General features: G+C 44.2%; 1 protein-coding gene across 3 annotated transcripts in view; it reads right to left on the bottom strand.

Moving 5' to 3' along the window:
* Positions 1–1,393: 1,393 nt before the first annotated feature.
* b3glcta (beta 3-glucosyltransferase a) overlaps positions 1,394–24,981 on the bottom strand; it is a 31,269-nt gene continuing 7,681 nt past the window's right edge. The window contains exons 3-15 of one of the 3 annotated variants that reach the window (XM_011608580.2): positions 21,601–21,640; positions 15,756–15,865; positions 12,684–12,760; positions 12,391–12,502; positions 11,439–11,575; positions 11,287–11,350; positions 10,574–10,708; positions 8,606–8,675; positions 7,757–7,870; positions 3,784–3,883; positions 3,420–3,539; positions 2,695–2,839; positions 1,394–1,819 (exon numbers count right to left, since the gene is read on the bottom strand). In XM_011608580.2, coding sequence (XP_011606882.1) covers positions 1,661–1,819; positions 2,695–2,839; positions 3,420–3,539; positions 3,784–3,883; positions 7,757–7,870; positions 8,606–8,675; positions 10,574–10,708; positions 11,287–11,350; positions 11,439–11,575; positions 12,391–12,502; positions 12,684–12,760; positions 15,756–15,865; positions 21,601–21,640 — 1,383 coding nt within the window. In that variant the 3' untranslated portion in view covers positions 1,394–1,660. The remainder of the gene's footprint in view (positions 1,820–2,694; positions 2,840–3,419; positions 3,540–3,783; positions 3,884–7,756; positions 7,871–8,605; positions 8,676–10,573; positions 10,709–11,286; positions 11,351–11,438; positions 11,576–12,390; positions 12,503–12,683; positions 12,761–15,755; positions 15,866–21,600; positions 21,641–24,981) is intronic. The other 2 variants (XM_029844305.1, XM_029844304.1) reach the window with 2 other exon arrangements.

Here is a 24,981-nt window from a genome sequence, read left to right as displayed (position 1 = left end):
AGATTAATCTCATGTACTGGAGACTGTAGGATTCAAATTTGCTTCAGTGACTGGAATCAAAGCCGTATTCAGAGTAGCGCCGTCCTCAAAGGACACCAACCTCACTAATCATAGTCAAAACAAGCAGCTCTTTGTGGTGAAGGAGTCTTTAAATTTTCTTTCCACTTATCAAGAATCCTACTCAATACAACACTATTTTATTAACTGTCTGATGGCGATTTCATGGGCCGCATCAGATTCAGTTTACGCTCACCTAAATCATCATAATAAAAAGGCAACAAAAGCGTTAAATACAGTAAATATGGTGAGAAAAATGATTTACGTTGTAGTCATCATCAATGAGCATCATCAATGTGTCCTTGGACAGAAGCGATTCTTTGCGGCGCTTCACACACACCTTGAACCCAGATCAGCGCAGCACAATCAGCACATTTTCAAGGCGGCTGTCCGAGATTAATGTCGTCAGTCCTGGAGCTGACCGGACGTGAAATATGGCCAGGATATCCGCTTCAATTCTAAAGTTATGGCGTTGAATATCGGCCAAAACGGCTTTCTTTTGCACATCATCATCAGGGTAACCTTCCAGCTTTAAAATCTCCTTTTATCTGCTATATAAAATCATGCCAGAATTAGCATATTAATGTCAGCAAGTTTGATCTTTGAGAGCTAAAAATCATGTACGCCGACTCTGGATCCTATAGGAGGGGTTTTCTACAATGCAAAGGACCGTTAGGCGTCTCCTTTATGCCTGCAAAATGGTGTTTCCTCACACACCTGCTCTGCCTCACACACCTGAAACACACTCTTCCTGAGCTTCTGGCCGGCCCAGTTTGCTGTCAGGACCGATGAATCCAGCACCACAACATCGCAATCTGATCGAAGAATTCTTTTCATGGACCGTAATGAGGTCCCTCCATAATAATGTTTCAGTTTTTAATTAGTTCCCAGTAATTTCCTGCATAAAAGGAGCCTTTTTTGACTACTCTGAAAAGAAAACGTTTAGCACACGTTCATTTCTCTGTTCTCTGGCATGGAGCCAGGAGTGACTGAGGGTAACGGTCAGAAATTAGCATTGCATCGGAATAAAGACAGTGAAAAATTGTGTTTGCAATTAACATTGCATTTGAAGCCATCGGGTTATTACATGCTCTGTAAAAGCTGCAAAATTATGCTCGTTTTGCCTCAGTAAATCGGGTCAAAATGAACCTCAACAGATCATATGAATCTAAAATGAAATGTTTGCTGGGTCAGATCTGGAGGTTGTTTTAACCTTTACCCACTTCCTGTATCACCGTCTGGCCTTGCGGAGGTGTTAATCCTTTTTAAACTTTGTTTCAACACTGACAAATGGCTATTTCCCCTATTAAACGGTGTCAAATGAAGGAGAAAATCGTTTTTTCTTTCAAATACTCATAATTTTATGTCAAAATAGAGCACAATGTACAGCATTAGCGATATTTTCTGAATCATCTCCCTCAAAGGAAGATTCTACAGTTCGTATCAATGATATAAATACACACACACAAACACACACACCCATATTGAAAATGATGAAAAAAGACTCACTTATGACATCATGGGTATACACTTTCACACACACATACACACACACACACAACCATACTCAAGCGATCTAGTGCACTTAAAATGAGCACGACTCCTATAGCTCCGTCTTGTCCTCCCTCTCAGACCTTCTTGTCACCAAGTCGTCCTTGAGCCATTTGTTGAAAACAGCAACTGGGTCGATGTTCCAGTGTTTATGGAAAGAGATCGGCACCTGATGAGCGAGGAAGTCTCGAGCGTAGTCCTCCGGGCGCGCCTGAAAAAACATAAGAGATTAAGTACGGTTGTTTAAATTTGGAAACCGCCTCAAGAGACGTGAAAATGCGCGTTTTCGTCGAGATGGGCCACATAGATCAAGTTAATGGTGGCGTCATTTCTGCAGTGTTGGCTTGTTTCACTGGTTTGTTTTTTTACAGAGCAAAAATCCCAAAACCTAGTTTGTTTATGTGGACTTTACTGTTTAAATAACGCTAAGCTCAGGTAATTTAAAAGTACATGAGGAACAAACAAGAACTCCAACATTTGCTGATATATCGTGTTTAATTGCACTCGCACTTTATCAAATCCTATTGTGCAGCCATCTGGAGTCCTACTTTAACTACTGCAGCTATACCCATGACGATTTCTGCACTCTTATCCACTCACATCCATCCCATATGGCGAGAATGCGACAAGACAAACTGAAACACGGCAGATGAAGGCCGGCTTCCTTTACTTGAATGACTTGATGAATGGCAGACACTTGGGCTGATGTATCTCCCCTGCTAACAGCCTTAAGGCCCTAGCCAGGGTTGCGGGGGGGGGAGCTCGTCCCAGCGGTCACTGGGCGAGAGGACTGCAGATATATGTCACTCGGAGGTACAAGAACACAGATTGATGGGATTTTTCCCTTCAGCTGCCTGAAAGCCTCTGTGATGGCCTCGAAATACCCACGTCTAAGGGTGTTTTAAACCATCCAGGCGCTTTTTCTTCTTCTTTTGTTTAAAATTCATAGCCTCTTGTCAACATAAGACACTTAATTAACTTTGTATATTTCAGATACTCTACAGTGAAAATAAATGAATTAATAAATAGAATCTCCAGGAAACAAAACAGCACATAGAGAGGTTCGGGGATGTCTGCAAACACAACCTGGTGGAACAGCGGGCTGTGCGTGACAGGAAGTCCAAGAGCATTCAGGCACATTCCCAGCACCATGTCATCCGGCGCATCATTACTGTAGCACCTGCAGCCGCTGTCGAGGAGCCGCGCCACAGCCTCTCTGCTGAACACCATGCTGCAGCGACACCAGAGACACACAAACGTACACGGTGGGCAGAGATAATGAGTACAAAAGTCATAACGCTGTAAAAATAATAATACTGTTACACATTGCTGTCAATCGCGGGCTGCTTGTTGTGACAGATGGGGAAAAGAAAAAAATGAAAGCGGCGATTCAAGCTGGAAGGCAGATGATGTCTGAATGAGCGCAACTCTCGGCAATCACTTTGAAAATAGAGACAATCACAGATGAGAAAACAAATCTCAGGCTGACATCCAAAAGTGGGTTTTTAAAGAGAACTGGCAGGTTACGCACCAGGGCTGCAGCGCGCCTCGCAGATAACTTTCAATCTCAACGGATTACATTTATTTTTGTCCAACATCTTTGACTAATGTGTGTATTAAAACATCATCTGGCCTCTTTAGCCTGTTGACCACTTGTTATTTTGTATTCTTCCATTTTTAATGTGCCCTTTAAACCACGCTGCCCTAGAAATGGCTGATCTGTAAATAACAGATTTTCCATTACTGCTTTTACAGACGCGGCGCCGAATCGATGTCGTTGGTTATTGTTCCCCCGAGCGTGCGAGACTCACCCTCCACCTCCCGTGATGTAGCTGTATCCGCCCTGGCTCAGGCCATAGCCGTACCTCTCCCCGAGGCACACCGGTTCGGAGGGGTCGTAACAGCTCAGCAGCGCTCGGAGTCTGGGGAGGCTGCAGAGAATCATCCCAGCCTCATCATCATCATCATCCTCATCATCGCGCACATACAAAACTGTCCAGTTAAGAGGATGAAATAGCTGCTCTCCCTCAGGCAAAGGTTCCGTCACACTGGCATTTTATTTCTGTAACACTCCTGTTCTTGGTATTATTCACCTTTACTGCTCAGGCTCAGGAGAGCGATAAGATATGGAGTTTATGGTTAATGGATGGCTTTTAGGAGAAAAGAAAAATGCACCTGATGAGCGTGTCATCGTCCACGACGACCAGCCACCGGGTCTTTGGTGCAGAGCCACTGAGGAATCTTTGGAGGATCGCAAATGTTTTGCCACAGTGTCCTGCAAACAGAGACAAGCCTGTAGGATGCCATCTTCTAATGGATGAATAGGTGCTCTATTCCTGTTTACGGAGATAAATTAGCACGGCAAACAGGCACTCAGCACAAGTAGGTACACAAACACACACACACACACACCTGCAGGTGCATAAATAACAGCCCAGCAGCTCAAATCAGTGTTACACTCATAAATTTTACTTATGCAAACAGACGTGGATGGTGACGAACGACTATAAAATCTATTATATTTTGGAGGGAGCATTGTGCAAAGTCTAAAAATAAACTCTTCATGCACTCCCATTATGCTAACGTTGCGTCTAATGAAGACTCTACAGCTATAATTCGGTTGCTCTGCATTCTATAATCTATTATACTGGCATCTATACGCGTGTGTAGCATCAGCAGAACTAAAGGTTAGCTTTTTTTTCCAGATAACCTGAGGGAGCAATCTATACAATAATTTAATGATTTTTCAGAATCTTTAACAATAACGTGGAGCTGAGAAGCCGTAAAAGAGTCTGGTCAGCAGAAAATAAAAAAAAGAAACTTTGATCCTTATTGTGATACAATTATCATCTTTTTAAGAGCAAAAAAAATCCAAAAGCAGAGAAATCTGCAGCCCTGCAGTTGCAGGAGGTTCAAAAGTTTCTATATCCTGATATCTCTGACACATACAGGACTGCGTGTTTGGTATGATGTGACAACTCCTTGGCGTGTCTGACACGGCTGCCACGGGGAACAAACTGTTCTGCCAAACTTGCGAGGCACAATAACCAGCGAGTACGCGGTAAACCCATCAAATTCCAAATATCTGCGTGCCACCGGGTCTGCGATCTAAGATATGGAAATACGAGGTGGAAGGCAACGCAAAGAATACTGAGGGCCTGTTGTTTTATTTATAAGGCACCTACTTTTTCCTCCCTGGAGTATGTGAATAGAGAATGAGTGAGGACACCTTGAACTGCTGAGAAAGTAAAACTAACACTCAAACATTGGCCATCTCACGAGGTTTTAGTGCTGCCCCAACATCATGCGAGCTTCCGTCCCATGTCCCATGGTGTTATTGCAATATCCTGACTCCTTTTATTGGGGTCCAAATATATATGACCTTTTCTTTGCGATAGATACACACAGGAGCATCCCGACAGCTGCTAAGGTGAACAGAAATATGGACACGCTTGCATTTGTTTGTAATTTTCAACTGGTTAGGAAGGGAACAGGATGGTAATCTCATGAAGTTTCATAATCAGGGGGATAAATGCCACATATATTTCCTTTTGACGTTAGTGGGTTGTGGGGGCAGGCCCGGATGTTCTGGATCCCTTTATGTAAAAATATGTGGTCGGATGATGTATTGGATTGTCAGGTGTAGCAGGGTTCAGAAACACAGTGAGAGAGAGGCTCCATGGGGAGGTTGACATAGGCTCACAAAAAGAGGAAATTGAATCCTACTTAACCTTTCGGTGGCGCGCCGCTTAACTGCCGGGGTAGAATGTTTACGTGATGATGCGTGATGATGCTGCCTGTCTAATGACGCGGCACTGCTCTTGAACTTTTGTACTTTTTCTGTTCTGACTAGACAGCGAGTCAACTAAAACGCCGTATAGACTAGAATCAGAGTTGGAAACAAAAGTCCTGCTGAAACATTTAAATAAAGGCGACTAAATGCAGAGTACTTTCAATAGCTGGCTGCTGACCAGAGTAGAGAAAGACCATTAATGATGCACTGTGAATCACTGCCAATGTTGTTACCCAAAGTTAAAAAAGAAGAAGGAAGCTGGCATGCAGCGGAAGGCAAATTGAAGGGTCAGAGACACTTATTTACCAGATGATTGATGGAGAGTCTTTATCAAACTACGCTTTCATTTTAACAAGATTTACGGGCTTATGAGCCCCCCCCTTTACCCCAGTTAACTAAAGCTGTGACAGCATGCAGACAAACATCCAGCTTTAACTCCATTGTCTCTAAACTTTTTCCTTTTATTTAAAAAAAAAGTACAAATATCAAATGTGAGGGAGTTGAACAATGTTGATTGCGACGTTTGATTAAGCTACAAACTCGTCTGCATTAGTCAGTTTCAACAGTAAAAAAAGGGAAATAACCAGTAAACGCAGCGAAGAGACAGATGGCGTCTTCATAGATCCACATCTTGACGCAGCGTGAAAGTCCTCCATCACCGTGGACTCTCGCTGCCGCCTGTAGCTGATCCGGCAGGATTAGCATGTGACATCGATGTTTGCTTCCCATTAAACCCTCTGTAATTATTTGTAACTGGATGTGAGCGGCTGGGCTTCAGAAATGAGACAATAAAAGCTCTTTAATCTGATCGCCCATCGACCTTCTATTAACTGCTGTTTATTCCTTCTTGCCGGAATGCTGTAGGGGGGGACTGGAATACACCCACACCGCTTAATCCCTGTGACACGCACACCATTCACAGAGGGTCATATCACTTTGATATTCATGGCTTTGGACTGCGCTAAGAAACAGGCTTTCTCCAGGGAGTAGCCAGCGGTAGCTTATATCCTTGACTGACACAACAAGAGACATCCCAGTTAGAGAGTTAGAAATCCAGACTCTTTTCAACACCCACAACCTTCTACCCTGATGCATTAGGCCATTAACGTGCTACCTGAGAGGTTGTAGGTGCTGGTAGCACGTAACGCGATTTCCGCCCAAATGGCTTAAGGCAAGCGGTGGGATGCTGAAATGTAGAAAGCTGCTGATGTCTTTCCATCCTGGGAGAATCCTGGGATTCTCTACGAGGCCTTTTTTGCACGGCTGCTCGTGCGTGTGTTCTGATCGTCATGCATTATGCATCGCCGTTCTGCGTGAGGCTGGAGGGTGTTGTTCAAGGATCTCCTCTGTGATCAGCGGGCTCTCCCACCGCTCACAGAATTAGCGCAGAGTTTATGAGGCCCGCCAGCCGACGCCATAAAACTCGGCAGCGTTGACATTGTGATATCTTTGAGAACCTCTGGGATCTTATCGCAATATTTTTAATTGACGTTTTAGAGGTGCGAAGATTACAGGCTTTCTTGAAGGCAGTTAGCCGTGAAAATACTGTCACATCTGCGCCTCGGATATAAAAGAGGAAGACTTCAAAGAGCTATTTGGTTTAACTTAGCGAGGAGGGGGAAAAATGGACAGCGGCAACTTTTTCTACTCTTCAGATCTGCAACTTCAATTTTTAGAGGCAGGTTTAAATGCTAGCTTGAAGAAGGATGAGACGCCACTTATGCTAAAACTCTGTCAGAAGCAGAGCCCGGCAGTCAATCATGATGTTGAGTGTGATTGTATTTACGCCGTCAAACAGCTAATCCACATCAAACTCGGCTCCCTCCTCTCCCGCAACCTGTCACAAGGGGGCGATAGAGGCGCTTTGGACAAACTTGTTGTGGAACTCTTATGTAAAGCATCATTTTTACGCCTTATATTTACAAAAAGTAACATTATTTTTAACATCTGTACATGGCTGAGAAGCCAAAAACCCAAATATTAAGTTTGTTAAAATGAAACTGAAACAGTAAGGCAAATAAATTCTGAGCAGAAAAGTGTTTCAGTCATTTGCTGAACAGTCAGGAGAAATCAATAGTTTGTGTTTGCGATGTTTCTGGCAAGTCGATGGCTCTCGGCCAAACAACGACGCTTAGAAAACAGGCAATCTTTGCATAATTATGTGAAGATCGATGAAAAATGACTGAAAAGGGGATTTCTTTTTTCATTTTTAGATGCGAGTCGCTCTCATACGCACAAACATTCTCCACAGGGTGACATTTCAGCAGCTATTTCAGCATCTTCCATTGAATCGTTCATGCACCTGAACATTTACATTCAGCTGAACCCAAAGCGACCCGCCACGCAGCCGCTTACCTCTCTCCGTGTTTGGTACTCCGATATCGGTGGTCGGTATTGACGGATCAGCGTGGTCACTGTAGTACTCTAAAAATAATGCATCCTTTTCCCAAGTCTTCTTTATCACAGGGACTTGAAGAAAATGGACAGAAAACAAAAATGAATATGGCATTAAACAAGCGTTGCCCTGCCACCATGTGGTACCAACAGAAGGAACATCTATTTCTGCCCATTTGTGGTTAAATAACTGAGAAACCCTCTAAATGAATAATCAAATTAGCTATAAGGAAGAGGAATTTGAAAGAACAGTGACTATTCCAATCTAGTTCATTGCAAATTCAACTTATTTAAAAGGCCCAACTCAACAACAACTGTAACCCACAAATGAAAGCCGGGGCTGTTTACTATGGTAGGCCTACGTTAGTCGTGGATGTATTCATCTAATATTCCTTTTACTTCTATGTATACTGGAAACCTGTTGTGGCAGCTTGGCAGAGAAACCCGTAATTAAGGCAATTATGGTGGAATCGCTTCAAGCGATACGTGAGGACGTGGAGCACAAGTGTCACATTCTTGTGAGATTAATCTTCTATTTGATCTGCCGACTGCGGCTCCTGCATTTTACATTACTTTCAAAGAGAGGCAGATTAAGTATAGATCACTCCTTCTAACCATCTGTTGTTGCACCATTTTCCATTTTAAACCCGCCATGGTTTAACATTATTTTAGGCAGACAAGAATGACAAATGAAAACCATCCACTATTCACAAAAAAACAAAGACGACAAAAGCACTTCAAGAGAAATCTGCAGACAGAAAAGTGTTTTTGAAGTAAGAGTGTGGGGGGGGGGGGGGGGGGGGGACGCACCTCTTTCACTGTGAAACTTCTTACAGGTTTTTACAGCAACAAATAGATCTTCTTTCTTCACAGGATCCCCCTGAAAACATTAGAAAAAAGATGGATCAAATACCCACATAACCAGGTCCTACTAATTAGCATCTAGCTTGAATTATATATACAAATGATTAAAGGGATATTGACCTCTATTACGATACACATTAATAGGTAATTCACATAGTTTTAGGATGGAGAAGGCATTAGGTTTGAATGTTAAAGGTCATTTTTGTCTTGCCTTCATGTATAAGGACAGAAAGGACTTTTCACACCACCTTTCAAAACTGTATCATACGAATCATCAATTGAATACAAACCTGTTCAAACATGCACATTGACAATAAAAATAGGCTTTTGTTCTCCAAAGGAACTGCATATGTGTTAATAGCCCACCACGCTAACAATATTAGCTTACATAAATGTTTGCTGGTGCCAAAATATGGGGGTGCAACCTCCCTCCGCTCTGGCAGTACTTATCTTTAAGATAAGGCAATGAGGCAATATTGATTGTGACAAAACTGTTATCCACTGCTGGACAGTCCGCCAGACAGAAACAACCGATCCAACTTTTAAAGGCTAATGGGTGCCATGACCTCAAACATAAAAGAGAAAAATGATTTATGAGGGACACAAAATTGAAGCCTTTGTCCTCGACCGCCTGACACAACTCATTAAAAATAGTACATGTTTGGATGCTGATCCTTCTCCTTGAACATGCCTCTGGAGGCTCATGAGACCTTGTTGAAGTGCAACAATGTTCTGTACATGGAGGATAATAATACGTCCACTCTTGTTTTCTTCATGGAAACCTCTCCCTGAATACTTCAACAATCAAATGCGCGTCCTTCGTATTCGTCTGCTGTCTCTGCATGAAAATGGTTACAAGATAGATGCTCGGGCAGACAAAAATAACAGGATTATTAACCTGACGGCAGCAAGCATGTCGCGGACGACCAAACGAGAAGGCACGTGATCTGAAAAGATCGGACGGGAATTCTAGAGGTGGCGAGAAGAAGCAGGAACTGACCCCTCTGGCAGCTGCACTTCAAAACGTCAGCCACGTATGGATCCACACAACACAATCACTTTTCTCAGACATTATTGATCGTTTCCAGACACGGAGAAAGGCTAAAGGTCAGCTGACCTTTTGGTTGAAGTCTCCGATTTCCTCCAGCCACAGAAGACGGACGACATCTTCAGTTGTAGTTTGGAAAACGTGATCACAATCCAACAAGAGGTCATGAGAAGTTGAGAGTATTATGACCCAAGTATGTTGTTTTTCTCATATGCAGTAAATGAATCCCAATTCCATAACATGTTGTCATAACATTAGATAACAGGAGGTTCCTGTTATGATATAAAGCTAATATAAAGCTCTTTTTAAAAATGTTTTCCTAAATATTGGAGAACGGGGGGGTGTGATAAATATGTCTGTCTTATACGAACAAATTCATAGAATTCCAGTGAGCGTGCAAATATAGCTTACACGGGAGATAAATGTGAACGTATAAAGGAGACGCATCTGCTGAAAGCTGGTGAGTCACTGGTGGCTGGAGACAATTTGCATGTAAATTCTTCCTTTTCTGATCCAGCTATGAAGCAGGAACCAGAAAAGGACTGTTGCAAACACTTCCCGTTATGTACTGATGGATACCGGGTGCTAGATGGATAAAGTACTGAATAAATAGTGCTAAGAGGAATGGTGCTTCACAGAGGACTTTTTCTATTCAGGCTGGAATTTTATCCACATTTTGCTTTGAATAAACCCAAGACTTCATTCACTTTAGACCGAGGTTCACTTGAAACATATAAAGAGTAGGATATCAGATGCTTCGCCGCTTTGGTTTCTGCAGAGACCCTTGTTTTGTGCTGCTGTTCAACTCTGTCGCCATTTAATGGAAATCAAGGACACTTAAACCGCCGTGCACAGCAGACACTCACACATGCTGGGAGCTCCCTGCTTAGAGTGGTGGCGCAGCGTTCGAGGGCCTGGGGAGAATCCTCCTCCTCGCTGCACAGCTCGGGGACAGCGGTGAGCGTGGGACCGTTCCCCTCGTCCCAGATGTACAGGGCCACCTGCAACCGCGTAAATGAGCACATCAAAGAGGAATCGTCCCGACTTCAATTATGAACACATCAAATGGGATTCTGCACATTTTCCTTTGTTGTTGTGGGCTTGAAAGGACCGCAGCGAGCAGTTAATATTTAAGATGACAAATAAAAGAGAAAAGTGGGAAGGGGGTAGATTTGAACTCTTTATGAAGTATTTACATCACCGGTTCTGCAGAGGAAGACTCAGTCAAATATGTGCTGCCTGTCTATAGTGCTGCATATATAGAAAATTGCCACATGTATATAAACATACAGCATATACAGTATCTGTTCCGCATTATAAATCTATCTAAACTTTAACTAATTCACCTTCTGCAGGCTGAAATATCGGACTATTTTCCTTCTAAATTCGGAAGCAAAACAATCCTGCAGAGGAATACAATTTTACATTTAAGGTTAGATGGATTTCACGCCTTCTGTTTGTTCCATGAGTTATTGCAGATTGGCTTCACAGGGGTACGACAAACAGGAAGTCAGGTAGCCGACGTACGTGCATCATCGCTCTCACACAAAATAGATCTGAGCGAAAGCGCGCGACGCACCTCGTGCTTCAGGTCAATGGTGAAGTCAGATTTAAGCGGCTCATCCCTCACTTTGCTGGCAAGGCTGAAAAAGAAATGACAGAGCTTTGGCAGGAGCCAACACAGGGAACACCGCGGCCGTCAAACTATTCCCGAAACAGACACGCATTTACCGAGCAACGAGGGGGACGCTGAGGGCCCAGGCAGCAGAAAAGTCTGGGTATTTAAAGGTGGAGGGGTTCTCTGCAAAGGCGTAGTGATGGATGATGGTCGACTCCTCATCATGGAGGGGCTTACCGAGGAACCACTCCTGACAAGCCAGAAACACGTGACAGGATGATTGCAGGTCTTTTCTTTACTTTTCATTCCATTTTCCATTCCACCAGAATACTGATGTGAAATCAGTGGAATATTGTTTCTTTTCTTTGTTGTTTTTTACGTAGATGGAGAGATCATCCGTGAATGCTTCAATGGACTTTGATGCATGTCTGAAGGTCGGAATATTTACATCAATCAGCTTAACAGTTTCTCAGGAATTTACTGGAAGAAAACAAACCTTCGCATTCTAAATGGCGTTATGTTTAATTAGGAGTATAATAACTACCACCACAACTGGCCCTGAGTGGGAGCTGGGCTATCTTTCACTGTTCTCAATTTTAAATATATCTAAAAAACCCTGGAAATACTTGTAGATGAGATGCTGAGAAACACCAGTGAGACAAGGAAGTGGCTCGCCACTGAAGTGCAATTTATCCCCCATTAGTAGCCTATTATAAGAATTATTAGATTAAAATATATCATAGTCCCTGGAATAGAAACAATAACTGGAAAACTTTTCCACACATGCCTACATATGATATTCCGGCTGCGTTGCTAATCAAATATTTATATTCAACCTGTCCATGACCCATATGCAAGAAGAGTAATTTTACGAGGGAGAAAGATCTTATATAAAAACCGCGGCAGCGACTAGGATGACATGACAGATAGATTACAGCGGGAGCTGGCAGAGCCGAGTGTGGCTGGAGCCAAAACTGTGCTTTATTGTCCATCCCAGGCAATGATCGGGTGAGACAGAGCAAAAGAGAGGGAGGGGGAGGCAAACAGGGAGGGAGGGAGACTCACTTCATTCTTATCGTACTTTGCGAGGACTTGAACGAGCTTCTTCACCCTCACGTTTGTTTGCTCCTCGAGAAATACAATCCAGGATGAGTTCTTTCCAAAGGAGTGTGATAAGCTGAGAGCGAGAGAGGCAGGAAGAGAGAAAGACAGAGACAGAGGTCAAATCAGAACTCCGCTATACACCAAACTTTCCAAAAACGACTGGTAGCGGTGTACTGTCAGTGTTGCTGTTGCTTTAGCATGCAAAACCTCAGCCAATCACACGCATCCGGTCCTCAGAGTCAAGGGCTACTTACTAAGGCAGCAGGGGGAGGATACTCCAGTCTCCCTCGTTGTCTGATAAAGTGTGAAGGAACAAGACCAGTGGGGGGTTCTGAAAGAAACACCCACAAACTCAGAGATGATTTCAGACAGCACCGTCACACCACAACACTAAGGGCAGTGTGAGCAGTGTTACAGTGGATGAAAAAGGTCATTTGTGATCAAATCTATTGTTGCACTTCTGTGTTATGCTGCACTTTTAAGGCATCTGTAAAAGACCTGCCGCCTTTTATGAATTTGCCCCCGTTTGCACAGCGGGTGACTGATGTCTCGCATTAAAGCAAATTCGTTTGTTGCGTTGCTCCTGAGAATCGACTCTGTGTGAATAAATACGGTTGTCATGACAGCGCTCCATTAGTCCAGCATTAGCTGGCAGCGACAATGGCGAGTCTGAACCATTGGAGCACAGAGGCAGCGCTCGTCTCCTCCCATTGACTTTGCTTTTCTACAGTGGGAGGAAGACGAGGAGTCTTGCATCATGTCATTACTCATCACCAGACGGTGACATTCAAACAGCTACTCAGCTTTTTCTACTTGTGCCACTTGTGCCACACTGAAATAGCACGTTGATTTTGGAACGCGGATCGACCCGCCGTCGTACGTCATCGCACGGATGTCATGATCACACGTTTCAGTGGGCTAGAACACTGTGAGGTGAGCAATGGACAGAATGGACGTTATGTACTTTACACTTTTGTACTTTTTGTAAAGTTTACAAGCTCGGCGCAGCCTGAACACCGTCCGACCGCTAATGCAGTGACGCTGGGCACGTAACTCGTGAGTGAGCAGCGTCGGGGGCATATCTTAGCAACACTGACAGTGCATTCTATTAGGCAAGAGATCCGCATTCTCATAGCAACAGTGACACAGCAACACAACCGTGTCTCACTGGTCAATGGGAAATCATTCTGCTGTTGCTGATTCCAGACAGGCAGAATCAGCAACAGCAGTCAAGAACTTCCCTTTTCCATTAGAATACCAACATGGACTTTCAAAAATACAGAACAAAGTGCATCCCTTATCAGTTTAGTATCATTTCTCATTCCTTATTTTAATGGACGGGCGGCAGCTCTACACTCTGGCATCCCTGGAGCTTCCACAATGGCAGCCTGTTGACATACTGCCCACTGACAAAGTCAGGACGCGACAGGCAGGTATATTAACGGCATCAGGTGTTTTGGAGGACCGACATGGGATGTTTTTCGTATTTGTAAGTGATGTGAGACGAGCCGCATATTCCCCAGGTCGCTTGCAGGGTTGTGGGACAATCCGGGAGTGTGAAAGGGGCTTCGGTTGTGTCAAAAGTTTGCTGAAGTAAAACAAATGGATTGATAATTAAAAGTTATGAATATTTATATGACCCTTTTCTCAGGTTGGGCTTTGTTTGGAGAATCCAGACACAAAGAATTTTGTGTTGGGATTCTGTGAGAGTCTGTGAGAGTAAAACAAGGCAGCAGAGCATAAAAACCCTGCGGTTTAGTGCTACACGGTCATCACGCTGGAAGTCAGGGGGAACAACACCCTCTGGAGCCGTTCTGTCGTACAGCGGACTCACATTTAAGCTCGTAACATCTCGATCAACGTGCACTGGTTCACTTAATCGCAAGCCGACTGGACTTTCACACGCTGGCGACTGGCTTCTCCAAAGGTAAATCAGAGCTCTACTGACATTCATGTGATGGAGCAGAAGAAGATTTTGTAGAAGGGAACCGGCGGCAGGAGGAGGGGGTGGCTAATCACGCGATGAGAGCGATTCTTCGACCTGTTTGACCTCAACAGGACGCTGATTGCTCGGGGACTCTAGAGGAGACGGAGGAGGGGGGCCTGACCTGGTTTTCATGGAAGGACAGGAAGCCACCAGTTCACCAGGGGAGAAGCTGGAAGGGGCGACTGGAGTTCAGAGCAGCCACCTGTCAAAGCCGATTCAGCGAGGAGCTGCAGTGAAAGGTTGAGGGTTTGATTGGTCAATTAAGTGAGAGCGAAACATCTAACCGGAGAGAAAGTCCGCTCCAGAGGTGTTTGAGACGAGAACGTAAATAAAACCCGATGGAGGCTTTGGAGTTCATTTTTACTCTAATTAATTTAACTCTTCCCGGAGGAGATGTTGCCAGACAGCAGGAACATTAACACAGTGTGTCTGTGCGTGTCAAAAATGTTCGAGAACATTAAAATAGAATCATTTACTGAGGTCAGTCAAGGCTCGGATACAGGAATACTGATGTGATTGTTACTCATGAGGTACTTTCACCGATAGAAGCCTCAATTTAAAACTTTCATTGGCAGTAAAGAAACATAGAAGGTTTAAAATTAAATTACGTCAAATGAGATGCGGAGTTGGAGGCAAGATCTATGTGTTAGACACGTCAGAAGCAATTGAGCAAGAGCAAACTGCTGAAATGATGAAAAACTAAATGCAAAAAAAAAGAAATTGACTCTGGAGACATTGAAAAAAACAGGGAAATGCATGTAAACTTGGAAATGTGCTCCGCGTCCTGACATCGGGGTGACGTGCTTTGTGGAACTTTACAAATTACGTCAAAAAAACGAGCTAGAGTCCCAGAAGAAAACACCGGTTCCTCTCTCTTTCCTTTTCTGGAGCTCTTTTTGTGGTATAATTGAATTCTAACCAGAAGTTACAGTGTTCATTAATATGAATATCTGCCTTTGGACGATCTCAACACAGAAACGAGGCCAGATACGGGAAAGAAAAAAGATTTGTTATTGAAACATTAAAGCTGCAGGAATGTCTTTATTCAATAAATGCACGCAGGGAAAAGCCAGCGTGTGATTGGCTTTAGGACGCACTTTCAGATTACGGACTTGGTCTGTTTTGAAAAAGCTTCATTTGGAGGAAGCCATGAATAATTCCTCATACTACAAAATCGCTGAATATTTAAAACCATGAGAATCCAGCAAGTCCTACTTCCCATCTTTGTCTACAAAATCCCGAACGCGTTTCCGTCCGTAGTTGTCGAGTTTTCATTTCAGAAATCAGTGTCGGCGCCACGCTGTTGCGCAGTTTTGATTGGCACCTTCTGGAACCGTACCTCTGTGACGGCGCGCGCCTGCGCCAGCAGATCCGCCCTCTTTCGCTCGGCCTGCTTCGCATGGTGGGAGTTGCTCTGACTCTGGAGGACAAACACTATCTCCCGCAGGTCTGGAGGAGCACAAAGGACAAAGACGTAAGACTTCTCACGACCCCTGAAAGAGGATTATAGCGATGGGTGATGCAATAGCGTGCTATAAAGGGTGGGTTTGGAAGCTCCATTACCAGCCTGGTTATAAATCCCAGGTAATTAGAAGCATAATTAGCTTCAAAAACAGCCGTTGTTGTTCATGATTAAAAAAGTGCACATCTTCTCATGTGCGTGAAACTAGCAGCAGCACGGCTTCACGTGAAATCAAGTGTGACGGCGCGATATTAGCTGCAGATGCAAACCTGTCTCTCAGACTGCCGGTACAATTAAATCCAAGCAAATGGGGTGAAATGTTTGTATTAAAAACATTCTTCTATGTCGTGCAATCGCTCCAAACCAGAGAGACATCTGTCACAGCTGGCTGGAGAGGCAACAGCAAAATCGTTGACATCAAGAGCTGAGACGTGAAAGAGACAGTCAAGGCCAGCAGAAATGCAGCTTCTTCAGTGTTCGAACAGACACACACACACACACACACACACACACACACACACACACTTCTACTTGCCATTTGCAGGATTTGAAGGGACTACAACCTTAAAGTCAAGGAGTAAATGCGATTTCAACAAAAGTGAGGATTGCGAGTGGACCGCAAGATCACGCGAGGGCAGTGAGGTTGTGGCGGACAGATTACAAGTAGTAGCACTTTTAAATAAAGTGTTGCTGGACGCTGCTGCCCAAAATAAAGATTCTGTTGATACTAGGGTCCAGCTGAGAGGAGCATGCACCGATTAAATGGCATCGCCGTCCAAGCTCATGAAGGTAGTTAGGCTATCACACCTCGGCACGTCCTTCTGCTGAGTTAGCTCAATGAACGGCTGTGAACGTGCGTGTGCATCCCATTTTATCCATGAAGCCGTGCTTTCCTCAGCCTCAGGTAAGGCACCGATGTCGCAGAGCGGCAAGACTGCACGATGCAGCAATAACAGCAGCAGGCTGAATTTAACGGCGGAATTAGATAAGCGCCTTTCTGATCCGTGGCGGTGTAGATAATGCGTAACCTGTGCCAAAGCGAAGGACAATGATGGGATAAAAAAAGAAACTAATTAAGACTGAATTCAGGCGGCTTGTCTTCACATCAATGGGTTTGGATTAATCATGAGACAACAGAAAGAAAAGGCGACTAAGAAAAAAATGCTGTTACAGTGCCGTCTTTAACAGCCTCGTCCTTCCCTGCCAAAAACACACACGTGCTAACGCTCGGGACCGTTTAAAAATACGTGACCAAAATCAAGATTTTAAAAATTACACCAGCAACACAACCAGGGCGTCAAAGCCTCAGTGGCCTCCAGCAGCAGTGGTGCCTTCTTCAGCGTGGGTGTGTGGAAAACGTTGCTACTAGCTCACAAACACACGCAGAAGTCACTGGTTTTGTCCGGCGCACGATAGTAACATTTTCTCGAAAAGCTCAACATGAAAACAGAATTTTCAGGGGGAAAAAGACAAGCGAAATGAGGCTGGTTGGAACTGCGAGGTTTTATTTGTTGTGAACAAATGCCGCACCTGCAGGTTTCTTCAGAATCTTTGGAATCTCTGGAATGCGTTTAAAAAATTTAAGGAAAATGTTTAATTTCAAGCATTGTTCAAATGATAATTAGCATAACATATCATTTTTATAATTACATTTAATTATTGTTATGGGCTACATGAAAATGTAACCGATGTATCACTAGCACCCTCTGGTGGTAGGCAGCAGAATGGCATCATAGCCTCTCCTTTATTATGTTTACACAGGATTCCATCACCCTGCTGTTGCCAGGTGAAAATACAGGTTACAGGCTGGGTCTTGACAGAAATCTCTGCTCCAGTTGAGCAAATGTTGGTAACCCTGGAAATTGGAGTAAGTAATCTATTAAGATTTTTAAGTTTGGAGCACGCTGGCGCTCCTTTTACCCTGTTTTTGTCTTCATCTGCTGTGGTTAAGTTGAAATACAAAGGCTGCCTTTTGCCTGCTAATAAAAGAACTCAAAAGCAGAGAGATTTTCAGGGTCCCAGGGAGATGAGGCAAAAGCTCCGGTCACCTCGGAACAGATTTATTTTGCTGGCTGAGCGACCAGAAAGCGGGAGTCTGGTGTTTATCTCCCCACGCTCATTCAGCATTCCATGGAGGTCACCCCATAGAGAAAAAGAAAAGATTGTGGCAGTCTTGGAATATATTGGATAAAAGGAGGCACAAGAGAATAGTCCTTCCCTCCCTCTGATCTTGTGCTCCTTCCAATATTTGGTGCCACTGTTATGAGGAAGAATGTAGATAATGAGACTGATTAAAGAGTCGAAGATTAAACGGGCAGTCATAAATCCTGGTAATTACAGGCGGAGAACAGGTTGCGGTTATCATCTGTTCGTGAATGCACATAGATTGTGTTTTGGGAGAGGTCTGGCCCCGCAGCCACGTCATCTCAGTGGCACAAATCGACAGCGACACTTCCTCGGAGCTCGGATGTCCGACGTCACCAAGTGGCAGAGGGACTGCGAGCGCCGCGACCTCCAGGTGCTCCCGCGTCCCCGTCATCGCCATCAGTGTCACGGAGCAGGTGTGCGCCATCGCCGAAACGGCGGAGATGGACGCGCCGATACGTTTGGGAGGACGGAGCTTTTAAACACAGCTCGGGAAGAAAAGGGGGATGGGAACGCGGACGGAGGGCGGATCAATAGTGTAATCCCAGTGACGAATGGCCGCATAAGACTGGTGAGATAAGAGTCTCTAAGTGGGGCCATTAGGCTGCTGCGGGAACAATGCAACCGTCGTGACAGATCCAGTCCTCTTCATCTTCACCACGGATTCAGAGATGACAGATGATGTCAATAGCTCATTTCCATATCTGCAAAGCCCAGCGTCCCATCGAGCAGCTGATTATACTGCTGCTGCACTCTAATACCTCACATCATTGGAGGCCTGGACTCATCCCTCTAAAATCTCCTCTCGCTCTCACACACGCATACACACACACACACGTCTGGATACTAAGAGAAGTGGGTTAGAAGAACCCAAGCATGACCGTCACGCTACACAGCCCGCGGATTTTAATAGCAGATCTGCAGGCACCCAATGATTTTTAATCTTGAAGTGCAAATTCAATGGGCCCAACTTTCTTAAGCCTGTTGGCTGTTTGATTGGATCGCCTCAAAGCAATTCAAATTCTCGACATCCTGTGTGGCAGAGGCCACAGTGCCGCTGATCACCGATCAGTCTAGTTCTTATATCACCTTTTTTTTGGAGCATATTTATCTCCCGGACTCCTGAAAACGCTGCTCTCGTAAATGCCGCCAAGTAAAACTGGGAAGCAAATATCAACAAGCGATGGACAACAATGGACTGGAAGCAGGACGAGAGATGAGAAAGGTTGCGCTATGATAATCATGGCCATTAGAGCTCCTCTGGAGTTCACCACTCCGTGGAACAACTCCGCCAAAGACTAATGAGGGCTGAAATCCAGCCTTAAACCTCACTTAGCATCAATAATTCAGGATGTCGAGGCAATTAATGGAGAACAGATTCCAGGTTTTTCTTATTAAACTCATACATTATCTATGATAATGGACAATAAACCCATTGAAATTTAATTTTCCTCCCCAATTTCATAAAAGTTGAACTCCCCTTTATAATATGTACTTTATACTTTTAAATCATAACACGCCAGCAGTGTTGACGGCACCTCTGAGACTTAACGCCTTGTTCTAATCATCAATCGTGTTAAGAATAATGAAATAATAATGAAATGGAACAAAGATGTTGCGATAAAACAGAAACTGGAGTTAGCTTTTCATGAGGTTGCTCTTTAGAGTTTATAAATTTGTCTTTTTTCCACAATCTAACACAAGTCTGAAGTTGACTTTATGAGGTGGAATTAGGCTATTGACAATGGCAAAAAAAGTAAAGAGGCAAATATGCCAATCTGTCAGATAAAGACAGCTAAACTAACAAGTCAACAGTCTGATGCATTCATAAAATCAGAGAAAAACTCTAACTAAGAAGAGGAAAGCTCAGTCTAAAGGGCTTTATGTGTCACAGCATGGAGGCGTATATGGCAACGCCATAACAGGGTTACGTATGGCTGCCAGTCATCAGACTCACGACTGGTTTTTCCACAGAATTCTCACATGTGCATATAGATCATAAGCTTAAACGCTGCGGCAAATGGAGGCAAAGCCACAATTTTCTGCAAAACCGCTTAAAAAAAGCTCTACCCCCCCAAATCCAAATGCACAGGCATTAGTATTCAAAACTGACACTCTTCCACTGTTACATTCTGCATATTAAACATCGGGCTGCTTCTTTATTATTTCGTTTTATTCATTTTTTGATTATAATTCTGGGTTTGAGGTGAGTCCTCTGATTGAGATAAAAGCAGAAGAGGGAGGCTGGGTTTTAAGTCACATTTCAAATCATGTAAATCAGGAGTTGACGCGTTGACAAATCACAAGCAATCTCTTAAAAAACGGAGGGGAAAAAAAGAACCTTTTTTTTTTAATTTAACGACCGCTCGATGAAAGGTTATTTTCGCTGGGGCCTGGTGGCCACGAGCACCATTTTTGCTCCAACATTTAACCACAGCAGCAAACGTTCAGGTCTCATTTACATCTCCTGATCATACGGGTTACTGCTGCATGCTCCATTTACAAAACAAGCACCGCTACATCCCGGCGACATGCTTTGCCTTCGGCTTGACTGACAGATATAGTGCTGCTCTCTTTTAATAAATGATTTATTACAGATGTCCATATTGCCCTGGAAAACACAGCTTAAATAGTTAATACTAATACCTTTGTTTCATGTTTTAATAAAACAACAGAAAGTCAGCTGCCTCGGCTCCTCTCTTGAATTCCTGCACAAATGTGATGTGCCCTGCACACAGGGGCAGCTTTGCTGCCATGACAAAGGGAGTTACTCTGTTTGTGCCAGATAGCGGAGCTCCATTTTTCAGATAGCTGTCTGTATATGTTTCCCCTCTGTGTTGAGGTGCCAAATGAGAGGGTTATGAAGTTGCTTTTGTGGGCTTTTGTGTCTACGGTGACCCAGTTGAATGAACAACAGGCAGAGGTCCAGAAAACTGGCTGGAAACGCCGCAGCAGCCTGAAAAACACTCTCTGACTGTGATTGTATCGGCGCCCTGAAGCATAAAAGGCATGCATGGGGTCTGTTTTTCTTTTATTATTTGCGCCCTTTATGAAATTCCTCATCGGTCTCCCATCAGAAAAACAGATGGGGACAATATTAAAGGGAGAAATCAGATCCACGGCATCAGACAAGAGCCTGTTCATTATTCGCATCGCATATCTTTGCCATGTGAACTTCACACGAGCCAAGAGAAATTTACAATTCATGATTGCGTCCTGTGATAATGCCTTGATGATGTTTGAAGCCCCAGTTCGCCCCTCTGAATGACATCCAGCTGTAAATAAGTCACGCTGATGCCGGCTGATTTAAATATCAAACAATCACAGGTGGTATCTGATCCAGCAGCATTTAATCAAGATAGCAAAGTCTATGCTAATTAGCATACTTATAGACTAACATTAAGGAGAGAGACGACTCGGCTGTGGAGAACTTATGATTGTGTTGTTGTACATAGGTCCGTGTTCCGCACGGGCGGCACGATCGGGGGTTGTTAGGCTCCCGCACCCTGGAAATGAGGGCACCTTAGCCGACCCTCACGGGCTCACGCATGCTGGGAGAAAATGTCCTCAAACTCACCCAGCTCATTGTGGTGGATCGCGTGCACGTCATTTCGGCTCTGCAAACAGACAGAAAAGTTTCTCGTTATTGTTCAAACACCCCAACTGCACATCCTAAGGTGTCTAAATTGCAGAAACGGCCTTTGTTGCTTGAGCAAAGATGCTGAGGTTTGACTAAACACACTGTTTTCCAGCCAATTAAGGCAGCGCTGCTCCATCTGAGGAGTCCTGCGGGTTATTCGGAGTAGTAATGGGCAATGCGCCACTTTATTAGTGCTTCCCGATCGTGCGAGTTTGCCGCCTGCAGGATTTCGTCATTGCACGTTCGACCCCGTTAAGGCTTCCAATGCAACTGCGGAGCTGTCAACGCACGAGGCAGAGCACGGAGGGTTGAGCAAAAGAGCGAAACTCTGAAAAGCTGCATGTTTCCACCATCCTTTAGAAGAAGTTAGCAAACTGCGAGGGTCCTGTCTGCTGCCAGCACAGCAGCTTATTAATAGATAACGACAAATCCAGACGTTTCGATTGATGACTTCCTCCACACTAACAATCTTTCTGTTTTGGTTTTGCTCTACCCAGGGAAGCCGTTGCAGCCTTTAGAGAGTTTAACAAAGTCGTAAAAAGCTCACACCGAGCTGCAACAGTTTGGTGGCGACCGGGGGGGAAAAAACCAGACCGCACAGTGTGCACTCCTCATCGTCTGAACAAATGAGTTCATTCCACATGAAGGGGTTTTTGCAGCTGTCAGGCCTGGATATCGTTATCGTCATTAGTATTATTTTGGTTGTTTTCCGCGCTCTGGTTTTCCAGTTCAACAAACCTGCGACTGGAGTCTTCCTGACAAGTATCGGGCGGCCGCGTTTGCAGATGGAGAAATAAAAATAGAAAAAGTTTACACGGAGCTGCACAATAATGATACGTGGATGGCGGGGCCGATCAGAGGGGGAAGCAAATATATGCACAGACAAGCAAAATCATATCAGGGTGACTTAATTCAGTGGGCACGAGACATCGTCTTAATTGGACTCAATAGCACGTTAGTCATGCCAAAAACTGTTTGCATCTCATCTCATCTTATCAAACGCTGCTCTTCTGAGATCGTTTCCTTAACCCAACGGAGAAGACACCTCGAGGAAAATCCGCATTGCCTAAATCAGCGGAATCTGACATGTTATCAGATAAAAATGTATTACATAACGGTGGAGGGGGGGTTGATGTTGAGAAGGAACTAGGAAACAAATCTAGTCTTGTCTCTGTGCCTGAGAGCCTGTGAAGGTTCTTCACTGGCACTTGAGCAGAGGGGAGAGCGGCAGTAAATCAGCACTCCTTCAATATCAAATAAATCACAGAAATAAAGGACTCGGTACAACGCTCCCAATTACATTGATTGTATGCCGGCACACGTTTTGTGGGGCATCATGCTAACATCATGCCACATGATTTATTCCTGAATCCAGCACCTCTCCAGAAGTAAATTGGGATCTACGTGATTACGAGCAAAACCGTTACGATGAAGAGTTAAAAAGAACGGATTGATTCATCTTCCAGCACGTCTGTAGCTTCTGTCTGCAGCGACGTGCTTCACCGACACTTTATATTAAATCACTCTGGAGAGAATTTGGATATTTGGCATGTTTTGGAGGTAAAAGATGTTTTAAATCTATTGTTTGACAACACACTATATTTGCTCTGAAGTGTTATTCTAATCAGATTCTGGCTGCATAAACAATAAACAGGTTTTATATGTTTTACATTTATTCGATTAAAGACTAGAAAAAAAACAACAACTAGAGTGTGCAGTCTTCTGCCATTTAAAAAAATAGATATATACACTGGCCTGCTGCCACTATTCTACAATTTAATGCTATAAAGGTTCATTGTTTTCTACTAAATGATCTATTATCCTGCAGCAGGTTGAGCTCTAATTACCATCTTCTCAATGGAACCTGTCACTTTATGACCTCCAAAGCGTCAGCATGCAGGTGATGCTCCTAACCCCGCCTGACAGCCGGCTGTCAGCCACTTGCGGTTGGAATCAGCCTTCCATAGGTGTTAAAAATAAATCTGCAATAAACCTACACTGTCCGTGTGAAGGGCTTAGTTTCCACAACTCCATCCCCCCCTCCCCGAGCGCTTTTGATCACCACATCACTGATGCGGGCAGACAAAGATTGTGCCCGCTGCAGAAGAATAATGGCAGAACCGTGGAGCGACCCATCCAGACTGGGGGAACGCGCTGCTGCCTCCTTTGGGACCACGCTGAACCCCTTAATGAGATTGTTACGCAATCAAGGACGACTACAAAGACAATCCTTTGATATCTGCCTTTAATTTGGAAGCAGTGCACATGCACACATGATGCCTCCCCCCAGACGATACCTCGCAATCCCCGAAAGCGCACGCTCTCCACTGAAGTGAGGGCCCCGTCAGCTCGCATTAGCTCTGCCCCCACTGATGGCAAGAATGATTCAAGGTTGCAGGAGTTCTGACATGTGGGAGAGAGACGGGGTTTTTATACTTACTGGCGTGTAGAGACTCACAAAACAGCGTGGAGTTGCACTCGTACAAGTGAACCCACGTCATGTTTCATTAAAAACAGCATCTAATCACATTAGCATAAGTTTAGGGGAAGAAAATGTATATGTGGTATATCAAGTTAACGAAAAAGGTTCAATTGTGGAGGTGGAAGACACAACATTTATAAATTCCTTCCTGCCGTCTTTCATTAAATGTGAATCATCAGCTTTTTTTTGTGATCCCAGAGGATCGCTACAGTTGACGGTTGTATTTAGGTTTCTTCGGAATTGCTTCAATTTGCGAGGGCAAATTCTCATTTCCGACTTGTCAGTTATAACCGAAAACCTGCTTTTCTTCCGAAACGCAGCAAATTCGGGGGAGACGTGACATCAGAATGCCGTTTCCTTGAAAATAAATCAGCATTTCATGACCTGAAAATGACAATCAGATGACATGTTTCATTTATTGCAGCATTTAAATGTTTTCTCTTCAGCCACAAGCGTCGTCATAAATCCAGCGGCCAGTGCTGAAACAAAGACTATGATCATTTATGATGATGCATCTTAATTCCATAAAAGACATCAGATGATGATTAAAACTGTTCCAGCAGAACTTTTCGTTTGTTTTCTTGAGCGCTTAATCCCGTTGGAGGTCATGGGAAGGATGCTGGAGCCTATCCCAGCTGCATATGGGTGAAGACAGGGTCCTCCCCTGGATGAGTGGCCAGCTCATTGCAGCCTTTGGGGTTTTAGTACCTTGCTCAAGGGTACCTTGGTAGTGCTCTGAATGTGATGAGGCACTTTTCCCTACAACCAGAACATCTTCCATGTTTGCCCACACCGGGGCGCGAACCGAGAACCTGCCGCTTCTCAGCAGACTGAGC

The sequence above is a fragment of the Takifugu rubripes genome, chromosome 11, assembly GCF_901000725.2.
Source record: "Takifugu rubripes chromosome 11, fTakRub1.2, whole genome shotgun sequence".
NCBI classification, from domain to species: Eukaryota; Metazoa; Chordata; class Actinopteri; order Tetraodontiformes; family Tetraodontidae; genus Takifugu; species Takifugu rubripes.
The sequence above is the reverse complement of the archived record's forward strand: the minus strand, read 5'-3'. Positions and strand labels throughout refer to the sequence as shown.